General features: G+C 36.5%; 1 protein-coding gene across 3 annotated transcripts in view; it reads left to right on the top strand.

Moving 5' to 3' along the window:
- The window catches only part of TMEM232 (transmembrane protein 232), a 151226-nt gene that overhangs the window by 44323 nt on the left and 85404 nt on the right, over nucleotides 1-21499 (top strand). For all 3 annotated transcript variants that reach the window (XM_058656316.1, XM_058656318.1, XM_058656317.1), the window contains exon 10: nucleotides 1046-1298. In XM_058656316.1, the coding sequence (XP_058512299.1) occupies nucleotides 1046-1298 (253 nt within the window). The remainder of the gene's footprint in view (nucleotides 1-1045; nucleotides 1299-21499) is intronic.

Genomic DNA, 21499 nt, shown 5'->3' with positions numbered 1-21499 from the left:
CTGTATATTTACTATTTAAAGTAACTTTTCCATTGTTATTATATATTACTATTATATATATATTTAAAGACTTACTTATTTTTTATTGCAAAGTTAGATATATAGAGGAGCAGATATACAGAGAGGAAGATCTTCCTTCCATTGATTCACTTCCAAGTTGTTGCAAAGGCTCCAGCTGAACCAATCTGAAGCCAGGAACCAGGAACCTCTTTCAAATCTCCCACGCGGGTGCAGGGTCCCAAGGCTTTGGGCCGTCCTCGACTGCTTTCCCAGGACACAAGCAGGGAGCTGGATGGGAAGTAGAGCTGCCGGGATTAGAACCGGCGCCCATATGGGATCCCGGGGCGTTCAAGGCGAGGACTTTAGCTGCTAGGCTACCTTGCCAGGCTCTTTAATTTATGTTTTAATGGGGGTATATATTTAACCACTCTTTGTTGTTGAACATTAAGTTTGTTTGTAACTCCCCACACACAGTTAATTACAAGCAATCCTGAACTGGTATTCTTACAGGTAAAATCTTTACCTGCATTTCCCACTATTTCTCTAGAATACATTAATCACATTAAATTACTGAGTAAATATCTGCTCACTTTCTATAATATTTTTGGAACAGATGTCTAAATTTTGCTACAGAATATGTAACTTTCTTGTATTCCTACAAATGATATATGAAAATGTCATAAACTTGAATTGGACTATATATCAAAAATGTTTTGCAGGTATAATATAAATCAGCGTTGCATTAGATTAATTTATATTTCATTGATCATTAGGAAAATTGAAAGTTTGTTTTTTATGCTTATTAGCTGTTTATATTTTTCTTTATAAACTTAGTTATTTACATTTTTTACTTTTCGAGCTATATTTTATACACTCTGGAAACTATTTAACAATGTATATACATTTGGAAATATTAACTTATAATATTTTAGCAACTATAAAATTTAAAGATCTTTTTGTATTTGTTGTATTTGTTGTTGAAGGTATTTAATTTTTAATAAAGCAAATGGACTTCTGTTATCCAATACATATTTCCTAATTTCAGGAAGAAGGCAATATTGTAGATGACCTTTCCTGGGCTTGGAATATAGTCACTACCTATATGACAATTCTCGCTGAAGTTTGCCTATATGCAGCCACTTCTGATTTGCGAAAAACTGCTTTAGTTGGTTTTTGTGGTTGTAAAAATTCTCAAAAAAGCACTTTACTCATGGACAAACCAGAAGAAGAACCAGAATTAAAAGAAGCCAGCATTTTAAGTCTTTTGGAGTATTTCTCTTCAAAGATATCAGACAATTGTAAGTAAATTATTTTTTACTTGATAAGTCAAACTCGTTAATTGCCGCTCTACATAGAATATTAAGCATTCTATAAAGAGTTAACTCTAAATGTAGGAAATACTTTTTATTTCATTAGGACTTGCTGCAAATGTAGGACTATTTTATAACAGGGGAGATATTTATCAATCATTTTAAGATAATCAAAAGCAATTTTAGACTCACATGATCTAAGAATCCTTCAAATTATGTTCCTTGAAAACAAAAGGTGGTTGTAAAAAAATTTGTGGTGTATGTATAGTTTCTTCCCTCATTAGTTTTATTTCTTTGCCCTAAAGACTTCTCCATTTAAGTTAGGTATCTGCTAGTTTTCATTGATTTACTTATTTATTTAAAAGGTAGAATTACAGAGAGGGGGTACAGAAGAGATATCTCCCATTTGCTGATTTACTCCCCAGAAGGCCAGAAGGGTCAAGGCTGAGTCCAGCTGAAGCCAGGAACCCAGAGCTCCAGTTGATTCTCTCATGTGGATGGTGGAGACCCAAGCTTGCCAGCCATCTCCTGCTGCTGCCTGCCCACACACATGTGCACATTAGCAGGGAGCTGGATTCAAAAGCGAGCCCCTAGGATTTGATCTGGTACTCACACAGGATGCTGGTGTCGCAAGTGGAGGTTTGACCACAACCTCGGCTCCTACTGTTTTGCTCCTACTCTTTCCTCACTCTGAGGATTTGTGTGCAATAACTCACTTAGGTATTCTTAAAAAAATGTATTGTGCTTATGTGTGTGTGTATGTGTGTGTGTGTGTGTGTGTGTGTGAGAGAGAGAGAGAATGATATATATGTATATATAGAGAGAACTCACATATGAATTGCATTTGTGCATAGCTGCATGTGATTTAATTTGTTATGTAATTCCATAATTAATAACTGAATTGCAGATAGAATAAAATATTTATGTATTCATTTTTTAATATATATATATTTTTTTATTACAAAGTCAGATATATAGAGAGAGGAGAGACAGAGAGGAAGATCTTCCATCCGCTGATTCACTCCCCAAGTGGATGCAATGGCTGGAGCTGAACTGTTCTGAAGCCAGGAGCTTGTTCCTGGTTTTCCACACGGATGTAGGGTCCCAGACCTTTGGGCCATCCTTGACCACTTTCCCAGGCCACAAGCAGGGAGCTGGATGGGAAGTGTAGCAGCAAGATACACATATGAGATCCCGGCAGATGCAAGGGGACTATTTAGTTACTAGTCTATTATGCTGGGATCAACATCTAGATTTGAATAAGACAAGATACTATTTTTTCTCAAAATTGTAATTTGCTTATTTGTTGTCGAATTATACTTGAATATAATTTCAAGTGATAATGCTTCAGTAGTAGTTATTAGTTTCATTCTGAAGTACATTTGCTCAGTAGTTTAAATCACTTTAAGCCTACCTTTGATTTAATCAGTAAACAGAATTAAATCATTTCTGAGAGCAATTTGACCTCTTCCCACTTTTCAGATTTGTTTTTCATTTTTGCCAGTTCTGAACATACATTTACTCTTCAGTACATTTGGTTGCATTTGTCCCATTTGCACTTTGTTGTTAAAGTGAAGAGGTAGGAATTCGCTCCTTTTGCTGTTATGTTTCTAAATTTAGTTATTCACAACAGCTAGGCATCTTATGATACAGCAACTGAATATCTGATTTTCATTTTTTAAAATTTTAAAATATTTATAAGGATTTTTTTTATTTAAAAGGAGGACAGAAAAGGAGAGAGAGAGAGACCAAAAAGCAGCAGTATCTTTCATTCACTGATTCATTTCTCATATGCTTGCAACAGCCAAGACTTGGGTAGGCCAAAGCCAGGAGCCAGGAATTTGATTCAGATTTCACATGGTTGGCAGGAACCCAGGTGCTTAGGCCATACCTGATGCCTTTCTACATGCATTAGCAGGAATCTGGATTGAAATATAGCAGCTAGGGCTCAATCCACAAAACCCACATATTTTTAGTCTTTCATTTATAAAATTTAGGTTTTAGGGTGCAATGCGGTAAGCATAGTGGCTAAAGTTCTCACCTTGCACATGCGGGGATCTCATATGGGTGCTGGTTGGTATCCCAGCTCCTCTGCTGCCCAATCAGCTCGCTGACTGTGGTCTGGGAAACCAGTAGAGGATGGCCCATGGCTTTGGAAACCTGCACCTGTGTGGGAGACCTGGAAGAAGCTCCTGACTCCTGGCTTCAAATCAGCTCAGCTCTGGCCCTTACAGCTGCTTGGGGAATAAATCAGAGGATGGAAGATCTTTCTCTCTGTATTTCCTTCTCTCTTGCAATTCTGACTTTCTAATAAAAATAAATCTTTTTTAAAAATACAGATTTTAACTCAGAAGTCTTAATCATTTTGTCAAAAAATAAATTTATAAATTTAATTCTTAACTTCATGAAAGAAATTGAGGTTTTCCACTCTGTTCAGGTGAATAAGTGCTTTCTAATTTCCTCCCAGATTACTTTGATGGGGGACTCGCCTCCATGGGGAGGATCCTGTGCCAACTGTGTGGCTACAACTCCCGCCATACTCTGTCATAGACGCCTGATGATGGGGCTCCCTCCTTTGGTGGGACACTCAAGTCCCCTTTCCTCTTTGGCTATCTTGTTTCTCTTGTCAACACTGGTGATTCAGTTGAATTCATTGGGCTATTTATTGATTTTCAAGGTTGAGTTTTTATGTTTTCCTAAAGACTTTACAGTAATGAGTGGTTTGCAGTCAAGCATTGAGATTTTGTTTTATGCCTATGGTCTATAGCTTAATACTATTCAGCTTTCTGGAAAACATACCCCCAACTTTCTAGCTCAACATTTTCCCCTTTCCTTGTAAAGGTGTCTACAGCAAACTTACTGAGAACCATGTAGTCTTTACGTGAGGTTTCTTCTGTCTTAACAATACCATGCATTTCAGCAAGCCATATGCATACTCCTAATTGCCAAGCTGATTACCATCCTAGGTCATTGTTTTCTCATCTTTGTGTATCTGAGTGAACACAGCTTTTTGTTGTTTATTGAGAATCAATACTAAGAGAAATATGACACCCAAGAATGATAATTGAAATTATTTTTTTGTGTGTGAGTCTCTAGATGAGAATGCTGTCTAGAGACTTGTTTGATAAGCAATAGTGTCATTGAGGTTTATTTTTGGGGGTCATTATTTTCCATTAAATAAACTCTGTAGAAGCTTCTGATTTTGTTTTGTCAACTCCTAGACAATCGGAAGGATCAAGGAGTCACCCTTGTTATGTTCTTTGAACACTACAGTGATTCAAGGCAGAAGACAATCCCTGAATGACTAGATTCTATAACGAGATTCCTTATATATGTATATCCACAAGTGGTACAGAGGCAACAGATGAAATTTTTGCCTTCATCGGTGTCCTTGAAATGCTGACCCCTAAACTCAGCAATGAAATGATTCGCCAGGACTTTTTTTAAAAAAATGTTTTCTCAAAAACAGTGGACAAATAGAAGCTATTATCAGTCATATTCTTTAAAATATTTGATCTGTAGTTAAACAAATCATAAGTTCCTCTTTCATACTCAAAGTTTGGTATATTTTTTGTGGCATTGAATTTCTTGAGTAATTCGTAAAAAGACACTAGTGGCATTTACTTGAGTATTTTGAAACTCCGGTTTCTTACAGAATCTGTGTGGCATCCTGTGGGAAATGATTGCAAGTTAAGTAGATAATCTAGCAGTCCAGGATCTCGTCTGCAGTGTTCTTATTATCTGTCAGATCCACCCATAGTCAGAAACCTTTGAGCTCCTTATTTGTCTACTGGATTTTTGTCTGTGGCAATCTCTGCTGTGAAAGAACGTTCTTGGACAAATTCATTGTCAAATATTTTATCAATTAATTGATAGAAATCATCCTAATATGGTTCATTATAGCTTGATCTTTTGAAGCATCATTGAATAATTTCTCCATGTGTGAAAAGTGATTTTGTCTTAGTATTCTGAGAGCATCATTAATGATAATGAAGACTGATTCCACAAGACCCCAGAAAGTAGAGGATCCCCAGAGCAGTGTCCTTTGTTCAAGGTTTGTCAATAGGATTATTGGGAAGATGAACTTGTCTTTCTGAAATGTGATACAAAAATATCCTCATAATTTTGCCTTTCAAATCAGTCATCTGTTTAGAATAAGAAAATCAGCTCTGTAGTCTCATGAACTTTTATTTTAATTTTGTTGCTAGTGAATCAGAATCTTAGGTAAGGTATTTGATCTTAACTAAAATTACTCTTTTATCTGATAATTATGATATGAATCATATCTATAAGACCTTTTTGTTTACTGTATTCGTTTGAAAGGTAGAGAGAGCGGGAGATCACACCCATTGGTGCCATCTCTACATGGTCACATCATTCAAGACCGGGTCAGGATGCATCCAGAAGTCAGGACATCAATCTGGGTGTTGCATGAGTGGTAGGGACGAAGCTACTCAAGCTGTCATGTACTGCCTTCCAGGGCTATGCTGGCAGAAAGCTAGCATGGAGTGGAACTCAAACCCAAGCATTTGGGACTCAAGTGTCCTTAGCAGCGTCTTAACTGTTACATCAAACTTCTACCTGACACCTTGTATTTTTCAAAAAGTGTCCTCTATCATTTATTGGGATAGAATTGGTTTGCATGTATCAGAAATACATGAAAATAAATAAAGCAACAGTTTTTCTCACATACAGTTCCCAAGAAGGACAAGCTAAAGTCCACACAGGGGCTCAGATATTCCCGGGGAGTGATGCTGTTCTCCTTTGCCCTTCCGACAGGACAGCCTCTGCTTTCACGTTCAGAATGATGGTGGGGGCTCGATCTCTTCACACACTTCCTAGGCAGCATCTGGGAATGCAACCACAAAGAAGGGCATTGTCCAGCTCTGTCTTTTTATGAAAAGGTGTCACCTAGCATTACTTCTCACTCGCTTAAATATGAGATTTATTTATTTGAATGTCAATGGGCAAAGTTAAAAAAAAGTCTGATTCAGATTACTAAGGAGGAAGGGGATAAATGATATTATTTTAGATTTGTTTTTATTGGAAAGGCAGATGAGGACAAGAAATGTGCTTTAGTGTCCATTGTGTCACTCCTCGTTATCCTACATGTTGCTTGGCTCCACTCGTGTGTATGAAATCTGTGAAGAAGTGAAGGACAGGATATGGATGCCAACATGCTTGTGGAGACACTTTTTTTTTATTAATTATTTTGCATTATGTGACAGTTTCATAGGCTCTGGGAATCCCCCCACCCCTCCCCCTCCCCTCCCCCCGGTGGATTCCTCCACCTTGATGCAGTATTACAGTTCAAATTCAATCAAGATTCTTTCCTTGCAAACGTATACCAAGCATAGAGTCCAGCTATTTATTGTCCAGATGGATTGAACAGTTTCTTAGGGAGACCATTTCTGGTCAGAAGTTAGAGCTGGTAGAATATCATCCCAGTCAAGTAAGAGTGCCAATATAACATCAACAGCAATTTGCAACATTATGGAATTGACATGGTTTTGAGTAACCAGTATGTTAATAAAAAAAAAAGCAAGTTCTTAACCACAACCTATGATTAGCTCATTGACATTTCAATTTTAGTTTATATACAGCACCGGCTGCTATATACCTTAAAATGGCTATAAGGTACCATTCAGCTGTCTCATGTCTATTTCATTTTAGTATTTAGCCATTTGTTGTGTTGAAGTATAATTTTGCTGAACTTGGCAGATTTTAGGATAATCTAGACTGGCTTGTAACTCTAACAAGACATTTGTTGACAATTAAGGTGCAGAACATTTTTTTTTTTGGGGGGGGTTGTGCAGGAAAATCCTCAACACCTTGGTGAGGAGTGACTAATCTTTGTGTCCCACCCAGCGAGGCATGAGCCAATCCACGCCAGCTCTTTCCTGTCAGATTCCAAGCTCTACTTTCTGTTGTCTATTTATTTTAGGTTTTTTTAGTTTGTATGATTGTTTGTTTGCTATGAGGGGTTTTCGGAGCGACCCCGATGGTCATTGCGAGGGAGGGTGGGGGTACAGAGGTGGAGCCAGGCTCGGACCAGAGAAAGCTCTCCTCCCTGGTCCCGAAGGACGTTATTGTTCTTCTGTTTCTGCGGACCGCTCAGTGCTTCTGGTTGTCTTTCCAATGACGTTGGTTTCTGCACGGTAGTGTTTGGACTTCTTCCATCCCCTGCAGAAGCTCCGGTTGGGGGTGGGTGACCTCATAGTACTCGGGCTCCGAGGGCATCCAATTCCCTGTGGCCTCCTTGGCAGTTGGGATATAGTCCTTGTTGCTCGTATTAATAGTTTGTGGTGAAGGTCTGGGAGTCTTCGTGGTTGGGATCCAAGCTTCCTCCTTACCACCTGCTCCACTCTGGAGTGCCCCTCTGCTCCACGAACATGACCTCCTATTAAGAGGTTGTCAGGATCGCACCCGATTCCCCGCTCATGCACAAAGCGGCACTAAACAATAGTGGAGACACTTTTAATGTCATGACATTTCAATTCAAAATGAGTATTAACACTATCTGTGTGTATTAATGTTCCATCCAATTAATCACTTTAAAGAATTGATTACCAGGTAAGAGTTTTTGTGAAGACTTTTGTGGGGGACAGTGCAGTATTTGAACATCTTTATATGGCATAAAGCGACCAAACCAGGCAGCTTTCTTTCCATTTCTTTATCGTGTCTTTGTGTTTGGAGCCTATCCATTGTTCTCTTTCTGTTCGTTATTCACGGTCCGTTGTTGTGAACTGCACCCATTCCGCAGCACTGTGGAATACTGAATACTGGGTATAGAGCTTTCATATGACTTCCCTTCCTGCATTCTCGCCCAACTACTGCTAGCTTAAAGTAAGTGCTAGTCTATGTTCAGATGAAATCTATTTTGTAAAAATGAGATAATTTTTGCGGTTGAAACAAAGGCTTCAAAATTATAGATACATTAGCTCTAATGAAATGTAAAAATGTCAATTCCCGCAATGTGTTTTCAATGTCAGTACCTCATAGTATTCCTACAAATTAATGTTGTTCTTTCCACTTAGTAAGCCGTCTTCTAAATTAACATGGATTGCACTGTAACAAATATATTCCAGCCTGTCAGGTAACTGATAAAAATCCTTAACTAGTTGAGGTTAATTATAGTTAGCAAATAACTTGGAAATAGAGTCAAAAATTGACTTACTACTGTAATGATTTCTGAATCATAATAATATATCTCTCTTACTTGAAAGTACTGATGTAATTCTACTCCCAAATCACGTAATTAGTAATGATTGATTCTGATTATTCTCATAGCCAGCTTTCAGATAATGGCAATAGAATTTATATTAGCATAAAAGGATATTCACCTTTTATGCAATATTTTGCTTTCGGTTATAATGTGGAAGGGCTCTTGATCTGTTTTTAATTTTATCTCTGTTTCTCTGCACCTACGTATGAGCATGCATACATTAGTGTATGTTAGACTGTCCTAAAATTATTGGGCTTCCGATATTTTATTTAGGCAAAATGATTAGGTAAACCCTTTGAGAATTTAAAATGTATTCACCTTTAGTTCCAAAACATGGTGATGAGAGTATTATCAAAGTAGACAGTTCTGTCTTAGTAAGGAATATGCAGTGTAACTCCTAAGTGATGTATAAACAGATCACAAGCAGCAGTGTGTTGAAAACAGTAGACCACACTCATATTGCTCACTCTGACAACCCAAGGAAAATTCAAGAATAGGAAATCTAAGTCTCTTACACTTGAATAAGACAAAAAATGTTATTCTGAATTTATATTAAAATGACATTGTTTAAACAGATACTTGAGTTTAAGAAGATAGAAACGGGCAATGTTTGGGGTGCCTTTATCCCACGTCAGAGTGCTGCTTCAAGCCTTGGCTACTCCCTTCTGATTTGGTTGCTTGTTAATGTACCTGGAAGGCATTAGATGATTGCTCAAGTCCTTGGGTTCTGGCCTCCCATAAGGGAGAACTGGGATGAGTTCCTGGAGTCTCACTTCAACTTTGCCTAGCCTGAAATATGAAAGGTATTTAGAGAGTGAACTAGTGGATGAAAAATCTCTCTGTCCTTGTACCTTTCAAATATACAAATCTTCAAATCAAGAATATTTTTATATATGTAATGGTAATTTCTGAGATTTATGCAATATTTATCACAAACCCAAATGAGTATATAGTTAACTACAAAAAATTAGAGGTAATTTTGTGGAAGTCAAGCAAAACATAAGGATTTCTGAATAAACACTGTAGGTGATCTGACCAGTACGGTAAAAGCAAGAGAAAGAACAGCAGATAATGATCAACAGGCCTTTGGAATATACAAGACTGGAAATAGCAGCACTAAGTGAACAAAGTGGGGGGAGCTATAAGAAACATATACCATCGTCAGAACTTTCTTATATATTAGCGATAACAAAGTACAAAAAAAAAAAATTGCTCAAGCAGACCATTCAAAACAAGATTTCCTGGAACACATGCTGATATAAGAGGAGGAAAGACAGATACCACATATTCTTTCTAGTAAAATGAAGTCAAAGAGATTTGTCTGACTTTAATATAGTTACAGCTAGGTATTAAAAAGCAAATAGAGAAATCAGCACCATTGGATCATGGCACAAAACTACGTATAATAGAAGTAATAAATTCTAGTATTCCGCAGCACAGTGGGGTGACTAAATTTCATAGCAGTGTACAATATCCTGTGTAAATAATTGGATAAAAGGAGCTGGTAGACTCCTATCTATTACTAGTTTGATCAATTAATGCTGTATATGTGTATTGAAATATTGCACTGTACCCTATAAAATATAGAACTGCTGCATTTCTATCAACATTTGTTAATTTAAAAATTAAAAACAGAAAAATTTTGGGCAACTTCTTTTTCATAGAACTACCATAGTACATTCTATTGTATGATGAAAGAAAGGAATAACAGATTTTCATAAGCAGACTATTACATTATCTATGCTAATACCTCTATATTTGTCCTTATAAATATGGTATCTACTTAAAAATACTTTATATATAAAACACTCTAATATACATGCTGAGTTTTAATTTCACCAAGGGTAATTTTTAAAATATTAAATGTTTGTAATCCTACATGAATTCACTATAACAGTGAGTTCTAGTGTCCTGTATCCCATACTATAGAGTGAATAGGAAATATGAATAATGGATATCAAATAAGATTCTACTAAAATTATGCTTCTGTATTTCAGTGAATACCAAAAACTAATACGTAAACTGCAAAATAAAATAAATGTGAATACATTTTCAGAACAACGAACCTAAGTAGAAATCATACAGCAAAACGAATCTTTTTAAGGAATTCCAATATCATGCTTATCCAAGCAGTACAATAAGCATCTTGCTGAATGTTACTACACACCCAAACTCAGTAGTAAAAACTATATAGACCAATAAAAGTTGCATTCCAATAAATGTCTTATTAGCTTAATAAGCTGCAAAATGAAGAGATGCACTATAACGGTTTTGATTTTTATCATTAAATGTCTCACGGTCATTATATTAAAAGCTTGGTTAAATCGAGTTTTCAAGTTTTTAAAAACCCTTCTTCCATACCACAGTTCAGAAGGCTGTATTTGTGGCTGACATTTGCTGTGTAAAGAATAGGGTCACCATGGTGTTCACACAGCATTCTGTCTTTGTTACCATTAAGGATATTTCTAATTTCATTTAAAAAGTATTCTGCTACTGTTTGTTTCTTGTTTATTTCACTTTTCTCTTTGCCATTTAACACACTCCAATATCAATAATATATTGTCTTTTTTCCTTCACCTGATACTCTTAGTTCAATATATTTTAAAAGTATGTGCTAATTTATTTATTTGAAAGTCAGAGTTATAACAACAAAGAGAGGGAGGTGGGGTGGGAGAGTAGGAGGGACAGACAGAAACAGAAATAGAGATCTTCAGTCAACTGGTTCAGTTCCCAAAAGACCATTAATGGGCTGGTGTTGGCCATGTCCAAAGCCAGAAGCCAGAAGCTTCTTCCAGGTCTCCCATGTGTGTGCAGGGACCCATCCCCTGCTGCTTTCCCAGGGGCATTAGCAGGGAACTGGATCAGAGGTAGAGTAGCTGGGATTTGAACAGGCATACATATGGGTGGCAGCTTTATCTACTTTGCCATGGTTCTGCCTATTACATTTAGAGCTAACAGTTACTCAGCTTGCTCATTCTGCCTTCAGATGCTTTACCAATTCACATATGTAAGGGTAGAAAATTTCTATGAGGTTTGATGGTTAATTTTCTTCTTAATCATTTCTGCTATACAAAGCCAAATTTTTCTCATAGTATCATTCCTTCCTGATCCATAATATTTTTACATTAGAGTCTGTTAAATGTATATCATAGAAGCCCAGTTGTGTATTGATTATGCTTTTGTTATCTTGCCTAGAAAGGGACAGGCAGACTCAAGAATGTCATCAGGAGCCTGTCTTTTATCTCTCTCTATTCTGACTTCTCCAGATGTCAGATTTTTGTTCTAGCAGGTGTTGCCTTATTATCAAAAGATAAGTTTTTCGCTTCAGACACCATAGATACAAATGGCATCGGCATGCATGAAAAGAGAGGGATGATACTGGGTCTCTTCTACGACCTGTTCACATTATCATAAAGGAGAAAATTTCCTTAAAGTAACCCAGAAGACAGTTCCTTAGGTGAATTGACACGACTAGATATGACATGACCAAAAATACAGTTCACCACTAGCTGTAAGGAATCCTGGAAACCTAAATGGTTAAGGAGGGACGTGTGATGACCAATGAGAATTAAGGACCAAGATCTTTGTATAATATTGAATTATACCTAGGAAAGGAGGCATGGGCTAACATTGTTGCATTGCTGGAATCCCATATTAGAGTGCTGGTTTAAGACCTAGCCTCTCTGCATTTGATCAGCTCCTTGTTAAAGCAGCAACTGATGGTGCAGATATTTGGAATCTAGCCAGCCACATGAGAGACCTAGAGGATCCCAGCCCCCCCCCCCCCCCCCACCTTTCTGGCTTGACAGAGATTTAGCCGTTGGACCATTTGAGGAGTAAGTGAATGGGTACAAGAGTTTTTCCTTTCTTTCTCCCTCTCTCTGTGCCACTCTGCCTTTGAATTAGATTTCATCTTAAAACGTGTAGTAGACTTTAGCAGTGAAGCTCTCTGGTCCAGGGCATTTCTTTGCTGGGAGAGATTTAATTACTGATTCAGTCTGTCCTGGTTATAGATCTAGTTGTGTTGTATCTATTTTGTTTTCTCAAAGAACCAGTTCTTTGATTCATTGATTTTTTTCATTCGCTCGTTTTTATTACTATTGTTTTATGATATTATTTCTGTACTATTCTTTTGATCTCTATTTTGTTTCTCTCATCCCTTACTTTGATCATTTATTTTTCCCTGCTATTTTTAAAACAATATTTATTTATTTTGGTGCAAAGTCAGATATACAGAGAGGAGGAGAGACAGAGAGGAAGATCATCCATCCCATGATTCACTCCCCAAGTGACTGAAATGACCAGTGCTATGCCACACTGAAGTCAGGAGCCAGGAACCTCCTCCAGGTCTCCCACATGGGTGCAGGGTCCCAAGGCCTTGGGCTGTCCTCACTGCTTTCCCAGGCCACAAGCAGGGAGCTGGATGGGAAGCAGGGCCGCCGGGATTAGAACCTGTATACCCATATGGGATCCTGGAGTGTTCAAAGTGAGGACTTTAGCCGCTAGGCCACAATGCCGGGCCCTTCCCCTGCTAATCTTGGGATTGATATACTCTTGTTTTTCTAGCTCTGTCACGCATATGGTTAGCCCATTTACTTGGTACTTTCCTAATTTCTTCGTAAAAACATTGATTGTACTAAACTTTCCTCTTAATTGCCTTGATTATGTCCCATAAGTTTTAATATGTTATATTGATGTCTTCATTTGTTTAAGCAACTTTTTAATTTTCATTTACTTCAAGAAAGTTTTTGATTTCTTTAGTCATTCCAATGTCTATAGCACATTCAGTAACACATTGTTTAATTTCCAAGTATTTGTAAGTGCTCCATTATTGTCATTGAATTCTACTTTTATTCTTCTGTGTCTGAGAAAACACATGGTATTGTTTCTATATGTGTATTTATTGGAAGTTAATTTGTACATTTATATATGGTCTATCCTAAAAAAATGTTCCATATACTGAGAAGAAAGTGTGTTCTGTAGTTTTTGGGGTATATGCCCTTAACATGTTTATTAGACTCACTGTCAGTTGAGTGTATTAACTTTGTCTCTACATGATCTGTGCATTGATGAGAGTCAGGTGTCAAAGTCATCCACTGTCATTTTATTGGAGTCTATCTCTTCATTCAGGTCTCACATCATTTGTTATTTATTTATTTATTTTGCCAGTCTTGTATTGGGTGCAGATATATCATGATTGTCATGTCTTCTTACTGAATCACATCTTTTAACAAATATAGTCATGTTTGTTTCTTTTTACATTTTTTGATTTAATGTCTGCGTTATATATCAGGACAGCTACCCCCACTCATATTTTGTTCCAATCTTGCCAGCATATCTTTTTTCCAGTCTTTAAGTTTAATCTGTGCATAGATTTTTGTCAAGTCAGTTTCTGTATGCAGCATAAAGAGGGATCTTCCACTAAGCCACACTAAGAGATTGGCAGATCTGATCAATTGTATTCAAGGTCTGTGTTGGTAGATGAGAGCTAACATCTGCAGTTTGTTTATTGGCTACTGATTATAAGAGCTTTGTTAGTGATTTTGGTCATGTTGTCTGTTTTTAGGATGTTTACTTCAACTACAACATTGGTTCAGAATTTGCACAAGGTTATGAGTTCTATTTTTCCTTATCTGTAAAGTACCTGATTGTTCCATCACTTCTAAATGATAGCTTTGCTGTTGGAAGATTTTTTTTTCTTTTAAGATCTTGCATGCAACAGTCTACTCTACTCTGGCCTCAAGAGTTTCCGGAATCCAATTGGTTTTCTCTATACATAATTTGATGCCTTCCTTTTATCTTTAGAAATCTTTCTTTGTCCTCAACTTTTGAAAATTTTACTGCAGTACATCTTGTTGAAAATGTGAGCTGAATCTTTTCCCTGTTGGAAAGGTACACAGATTTTTCTCTGGCAGGTAAGAATTCAGAGAGCTAGGGTGCAGGTAGGTGTCACTGATAAATTTTCAACTGCAAGGTACAGTGTGGTCATTACTCATATCTCCCAGATAGACAGCAGCTTTGTCTGTCTGTCTGTCTGTCTGTCTCTCTCTCTCTCTCTCTGGGTTCCTTCTGTACTAGCTCTTATAAGCTAAGAAAAATCTGCCTGGCAAATATAGAACGTGGGCTCCTAGCTCTGATACTAACACATCAAGTCTCTCTCATCTGCAGGATTCAGTGGATCTGTCCTTTGATCCACAAATTGCTCTGGCTCTCTTATTGATGCTGGTGGGAGTGGTAAGCCTGCTGTGCAACTTTCTCATGCCAAGTCTGGCACTCTGTTAGGGTTTGGGAAGCAATGTGATTTCCCTTTTCCAAGTTGGCAGTTACTTAGACACCATTTGGCTCCCTAGGCTAGAGTGAAAGTCCATGAGTGGCTGTGGAATTTCCTCTCAGCGAAAGCTGTAAATGGTGGAGTATGTGAAAATTTCTTCCCGCTTTGACTTGGTTAGATGTCAGCTCAAAGTCAGCAGCTAACTGCCATGGCTGGAGTCAGCAGCGCTTCTGTTTTCTCTCATTTCATCCAGAAACATTATGTAACCTCTGTTTATATAATTTCAAGAGTTCCTTTTGTGATGATTTCTAGTTTTATTACATTGTGGTCAGAGATAAATAAATGACATGAGTTTGACTTTTACAATTTTGTGTAGATCTAATGTGTGACTTAATATGTAGTCTAGCCTAAGGAATTACTATGGATAATTGAAGACATAGGGGTTCACCATGTTAAATTTTTCCTGCTTGCTTTGAATATCTTGCTCTTTAATCATCTTTTTGGTTTGATATTTGCTTCCATCAATAAAAATTAAACTAAAGGAAGAAATAATGGTTTACAAATAAGCCGTACTTTTATAATTAATTTTCCATTTGACAGTTTGTTATTTAAATACTACCCAACATAATAACACATAAGAAATTGGACAAAAATTCCTAATTATTCATATGTTTAAAGCAACTTGAAAAAAGTACAATGTTAAATTGGCCATTCTTTGTTACATTCTATCAAGAAATTTTTTGTTAATGCAGAACAAATCATTAATGACATCATTAAAGAATTTCACCACAAAGAAATACACAAGATATGAGAAAAATTTAAACTATTGTGAAAATTGAAAAGTAATAGAAAGTTGGAAATTATATTTGCATACTATACAGTAGAGATAATAATAACAATAAAAGAAACAAAACTTCGTACCACTTTGCCATCCTAAACTTTCAGTGTGGTTTCTGAATTTGTTAGATGACTGTAACTATGCTAGGACCAGATCTTACCACATCTGTCATCTCTCTCTAGATTTCCACTCTTATGTATAGTTCTTCTGGCTTCTATTTGGTTTATTTACTCCCTTATTTTGATTATTTTTTTTCAACTATCTTGGAATGCTTTGCTGTTGTTTTTCTAGTTGTTTCAACTGTAAGTTTACCTCATTTACTTGGTGCTTTTCTAGTTTCCTAACCAAAGCATTGATTGTGATGACCTTTCCTCTTATCACTGCTTAATTGTTTCCCATAAGTTTTGATATGTTATATTGATGCCTTCATTTGTTTCAAGAAATATTTTAATTCCCCGTTTGGTTTCTTCTCTTACCCATTGCTCATCTAGTAACATACTAGTCAGTCTCCATGTGTGTACAAATCTTCCTTGGTGTTTTGACTTCTTGGTCTCTAGCTTCACTACATGATGATCTGAGAAGATGCATGATATAATTTGGATTTTTAAAAATTTGTTGAGGCTTGTTTTGTGGTCTATAACATGGTCAATTCTGGAGACATTTCCATGTATTGATGAAAAAAAGCATATTCTCTGTGTTTAGGAAGAAAGGCTTGGTAGATATTAACTAGTTCCATTTGCTCTAGTGTTTTGGTGAGTTCTGTTGTTTCTTTGTTGAGTTTCATTCTCATCAATCTGTCTATTGATGTTAATAGGGCATTAAATTTTCCCACTATTAGTGTATGGGAGTCTATTTCTCCCTTTAATCCATTAATATTTGTTTTTTTCTAGCTAGATGCCTTGGCATTTGGCACATATATATATTTATTATGGTGATCGATTCTTGCTGAATGGATCCTTTGATTATTATGTGCTATTCTTCTTCATCTCTTTTAATATCAAAGTCTATATCATCTGATGTAATAATGGCTTCACCTGCACATTTTTCCTTACCATTTGCTTGGAATATCTTTTTCCATCCTTTCACTTTCAGTTTCCTCTGATCTTTATTGCTGAGATGTGTCTCCTGTAAGTGGCCGATAGATGGGTTTTGCTTTTTAATCCATTCCCCTAAACCATGGCATTTGATTTCAATGAGTTTAAGCCATTGAATTCAATGTTAATATGCATAGGTGCAAATTTGGTCCTGTCATTTTAGCAATGGATTGTTCTTTGATTTAGTCTTCTGTTAGTCTTTTAGTGGGATGTTCTCCACAATTGCTTTTGGTTTTGCTGCTATTCCTTTTTTTTTTTTTTTTCTTTCACAAGAACGTCTTTGAGTATCATTGTAGGGCAAGTTTGGAAGATGTGAATTCTTGGAGTATTTCTCTGGGGGTGAATTTTATGTCATTTTTAAGGACAAAGGAGAGCTTTGCAGAATACATTATTCTGGACTGAAAATTTTTCCGTTTTAGAATCTTGATTTTTTTCACAAACACATTTCAGGTTTTTTTGTTATGCTCAACTGAAGAGAGCTCGATTATCATGTGTCATGATAAAGTTTGCTCTTGATCAACTCTGTTGGGATTCTGTGAACCTTCTATATATTGTTTCTTTCCCTAATATTTCCCCAGATTAGGGAAGTTTTCCTGTATTATTTCATTGAATACACCTTTAATCCCAGCTTCTCTTTCTGTGCCTTCTGGAACTGCCATAACTCTTATGTTAGGCCTTTTAATCATACCTTTTAATTCTTGATACTTTGTTTTTTGTTTGACCCAGCTTTGCTTTCAGCTTTTTGTTTGTTTTCTTCTGGTGACAGGAAATAGCTTCCAATTCTGAGATTCTTTCTTCTGCTTCATTCATTCTCCTTTTGAGACTCTTTACTGAACTTTTAATTTGCTCCATTGTATTTTTAATCTCTGAAATGCCAGCTGTGATTTGATTCATTTCCTGTGTGATATATTCCTTAAATTCCTTGAACTCTTGTATTGTGTACTTCTCATTGTTGGTCAGAAGCTTTATAATATTTTCTGAATTCTGCATCCACCATTTTCTCAATGTCTTCCTCAGTTAACTCTCAGGGTGGTAGAGGCTTTTGCTTCTATGCCATAGTCTTTGGTAACATTCATAGTGCCCCATCTCTTCTTTTACCCTTTTTTGTCATTGCAGTTCTTGTTGGCAGATTCTTCTTAGTGTAGGTTTCTAGGATATATTACCTACAGGCCTACAAGTTGATTTTTTTTTCAGTAAGTGCCCCAGATTAGGAAGATGCCAGTTGTCCTGAAAAACTGGTTTGTTGGCAGTGCTGATCATGTCGACACATGCTGACCATAACGTCTGAGTGCCACCTGGAGTTATTTTTGGTGGAGTCTGTAGGGTACCACAAAAGAACTGGTTTTTCTGAGGAGCCTGTGCAGTGATTTTTGTTACCAGCTCAGCTCTTGTGCAGTTTAGCTCTCCTTCCTTCAGTCTAACAGTACCTGGTCCCGTGAAGATGGCATCTGAGCTCCATAGATTTAGTTTACCATGCTCCTCCTGACCTCTGAGCCCTTGCACATCTGTGCAAGATGGCACCCAACTGGACACCAACGTGGATCCTGGGCTGTCTACCATCAGCTCTGAGGACCACACAGAACCTGCAGGATACAAAGCTAGCACTGGTTTCCCTGTGGACTCATCTCAGCGTGATTAGCTAGAAACAAGTCCCCTTGTGCCATCCCTTGATATCCACACTGTCTGCCCCACTGCAGAAGATGGCACCCATGGGGCACTTCTGGAGGATTGGAGGTTGCTGACTTTCGGTTCCATGGACCACACTCCCTGCTTGTATCCTGGGAAAACAGTGGAAGATGGCTCAAGTACTTGAACTCCTATATTCACATTGTAGACCTGTAGGGGTCTCCAAGCTTTGGATCAGCTCAGTCCTGGAAGTGTGGCCATTTGGGGAGTAAACCAGTGGATGGAAGATCTCTCTCCTTTCTCTTTCTGTCCTTAAATATGCCTTTCAAATAAAAACAAAATAAATATTAAACTAGAAAACACTTCATTAAATGCAATATCCACTCATGATTAAAACCTTAAATAAATTAGATATAGAAAGAACACATTATATAGTAATAAAGGCTGTATGTAATAAATCCACAGTTAACATATTATTGAATGGGGAAAGGCTTGGAGCCTTTCTATTAATAATTGGAGAAGATAACATTGTCCACCCTCAGCAGTTTATTAGTTCCTATAATATTTTTCTGGAAGGTTAGCCTCCAGAAAAACCTTGTCATCCATTTGGCAAGAAAAAGAAATTATAGTGTACACATTGAAAAATAAAAAATCAGACCATTCTTGTTTGTGCATGGCATGATTCTTTTACAGGAAAACAAAGAATTCACTAACAGACCAGTGGAGCTTGTAAGAAAATTCAGCACAGTTGTAAGGTGCACAATTAATGTATATAAATCAATAGTATTTTTACAGAACCATCTTGCAGAAAATTTATAAGAAGAATCCTATTCACAATAGCTGCATTGTGATAAATTTAACTAAAGTTGTGAGAGATATCTACAATAAAAATTAGAAAATACCAATGGAAAAATGCAACAATATACTAAAAAAATGCAGACTTTGCATATTCATGGGTTGGAAGAATTGTTATCAAACAGACACTGTGTCCAAAGCTGTTTATAGATTCCTCACAATCCCTATTCAGATACAAATGGCTTTCTTCACAAAATTAGAAAAACAATCTTGTAAATAATATGCTTGTGCAATGTTGAATAAAAAAACAAAAGTAGAGCCATCACAATATCCTATTTGAACATTCACTTCAGGGCTACTATAGCACAAACAGCATGGTACTATCATAAAAATATATGTATAGAACTATGGGACAGAAAGAAAACTTTATAAGTGAGCAATCTACTACCAATTTAACTTTGTTACATGTGCTGTAAACAATTCACTGGAAAAATGGCCATCTCTTCAATAAATGATGTTGGGAAAATTGGATTGTGAAACAAAGGAGTTTGAAATAAGAGCCCTATCTTACACCCTACACCCAAACCAAATCACATCTAAAACTAATAGAAACTAATGCTTTCTATAATTAAATATTTCTTCTCTTAGTTTTTAAGCTAACAGAACTAATGGAGGAATATGTATTGAAAACACTCCATGATGTTGTCATAGGAAAACTTTTTGAATAAGGTCCCCAAAACTAGGCAACAGATGCAAGGCAAATGGAAATACATAAATTCAAGAAGATTCTGAGAATGAAGAGACAACCAGAGGAGTGGGGAAATATTCACAAACTATACATCTGATAAAGAATTAACGTCAAGAATTTATAAGGAACTCAAATGCAATGAGAGACCATTTGGCTTATTGAATCAGAAAGTAAGCCAATCCCCCAAATGGTTATCAACTGTTTATTCTAATAGGTGGCAATTAATAAAGAATACTCAAAGTTCAATGTATAAGAAAGAAATGAACATCTTATTATCTGATTATTGGTTTTAACCCTTGTCTATACTCCTGGGATGGTGGTCTTCTACTCTTTGCTTTTGAACGCTGTGGTTAGTGATGCATTAAACCTGTAATTTTAAAGGACATTGGAATTGTGTAATTGCAAAAATCAAAGGAATGAAAGGAAGGAAAAGGATTAAAAAAAAAAAGCCACCAGAACTACCCCTACACACAAAAAGCATTGCTATAACAAAAACCATAGTTGATACTTAGAATCTGTTAAGGACTCACATTTGCGTTCAGGATTTTTGATTTTTTAGATAACTGTTTTGTTGTGAACACAGCTTTCCTCTCACTGGATCTAAAGTGACATCTTTGATAGATGCCGCAGGGCACTCAAAGCAGAACACAGGACACCTTGTGCTCTGTGTGGTCCCTGAAGGAGGAGTTTGACTGCAACCATGATGCTCAGCACATCTGGAGACTGCAGACTAGAAACGCAGTGTAACTTCTGTAACAGTTGTAACATATCATCTGTTTCTTAAAGATTTTTTTCTTCATTAACTGGCAGTCTATCATATACAATATTCTCCTCACAACTACTACTCATCAAGAGTATTTCACTGGAGTTGAAATCAACAAGTAGACCGTCTTTTAAAAAAATCAGAATATGTATGTATATATTTTTCCTTTATAAAAAAGAGTCCTGAGCAGCTCCTCAAACAAGCTTTCATTTCTTATTATTTTTGTTAATTTCTATGATGTGGTTTTTTTATAGGTTTGAGGATATATATTTATGTATTCATCATTGGTCTCATGCATCTAAATAGACCAAACTTACTCAGTATGATACTCTAATTATTGTGGTTTTATAAAATGTTGTCCTTTAACAAAATAATAATTTAAAACTTGTGAAGGAAAGTAATTTACAAAGTGTTTTTCTCAGCCATTCTTGTTGCTGTAAAAATTTGGTGGGTGGGCATAAATCTAGAAATGCATTAGAACCCACAGTATATTTTACTTATAGTATTTTCAAAAATTTTTTCTCTGAGGCTCATAATTCAAGAATTATTAAGTTAAAACTTAATGTGTCTCCTCACTTTGGGTTCAAGCATTATCTCCTTTGTTAATGATTCAGAAATCCGTCTTGCTATTTGATATGCATGCAATCTAGTTATACTTTTACAAACTGCAGGATGCCAGAAATTAATTTCTGCCTTCCATATGCCACTTTTTCCAAATAATATTAATGTCTTTTCATACTGGTTTCTCTCTACAACTTCTCATTTCTGTGATTGCATACTTGTTTTAGTCTCCTGAGCTCAAAAATACATATATATTTTTCCTTACATT

The sequence above is a fragment of the Ochotona princeps genome, chromosome 28 (assembly GCF_030435755.1).
Source record: "Ochotona princeps isolate mOchPri1 chromosome 28, mOchPri1.hap1, whole genome shotgun sequence".
NCBI lineage: Eukaryota > Metazoa > Chordata > Mammalia > Lagomorpha > Ochotonidae > Ochotona > Ochotona princeps.
The sequence above is the reverse complement of the archived record's forward strand: the minus strand, read 5'-3'. Positions and strand labels throughout refer to the sequence as shown.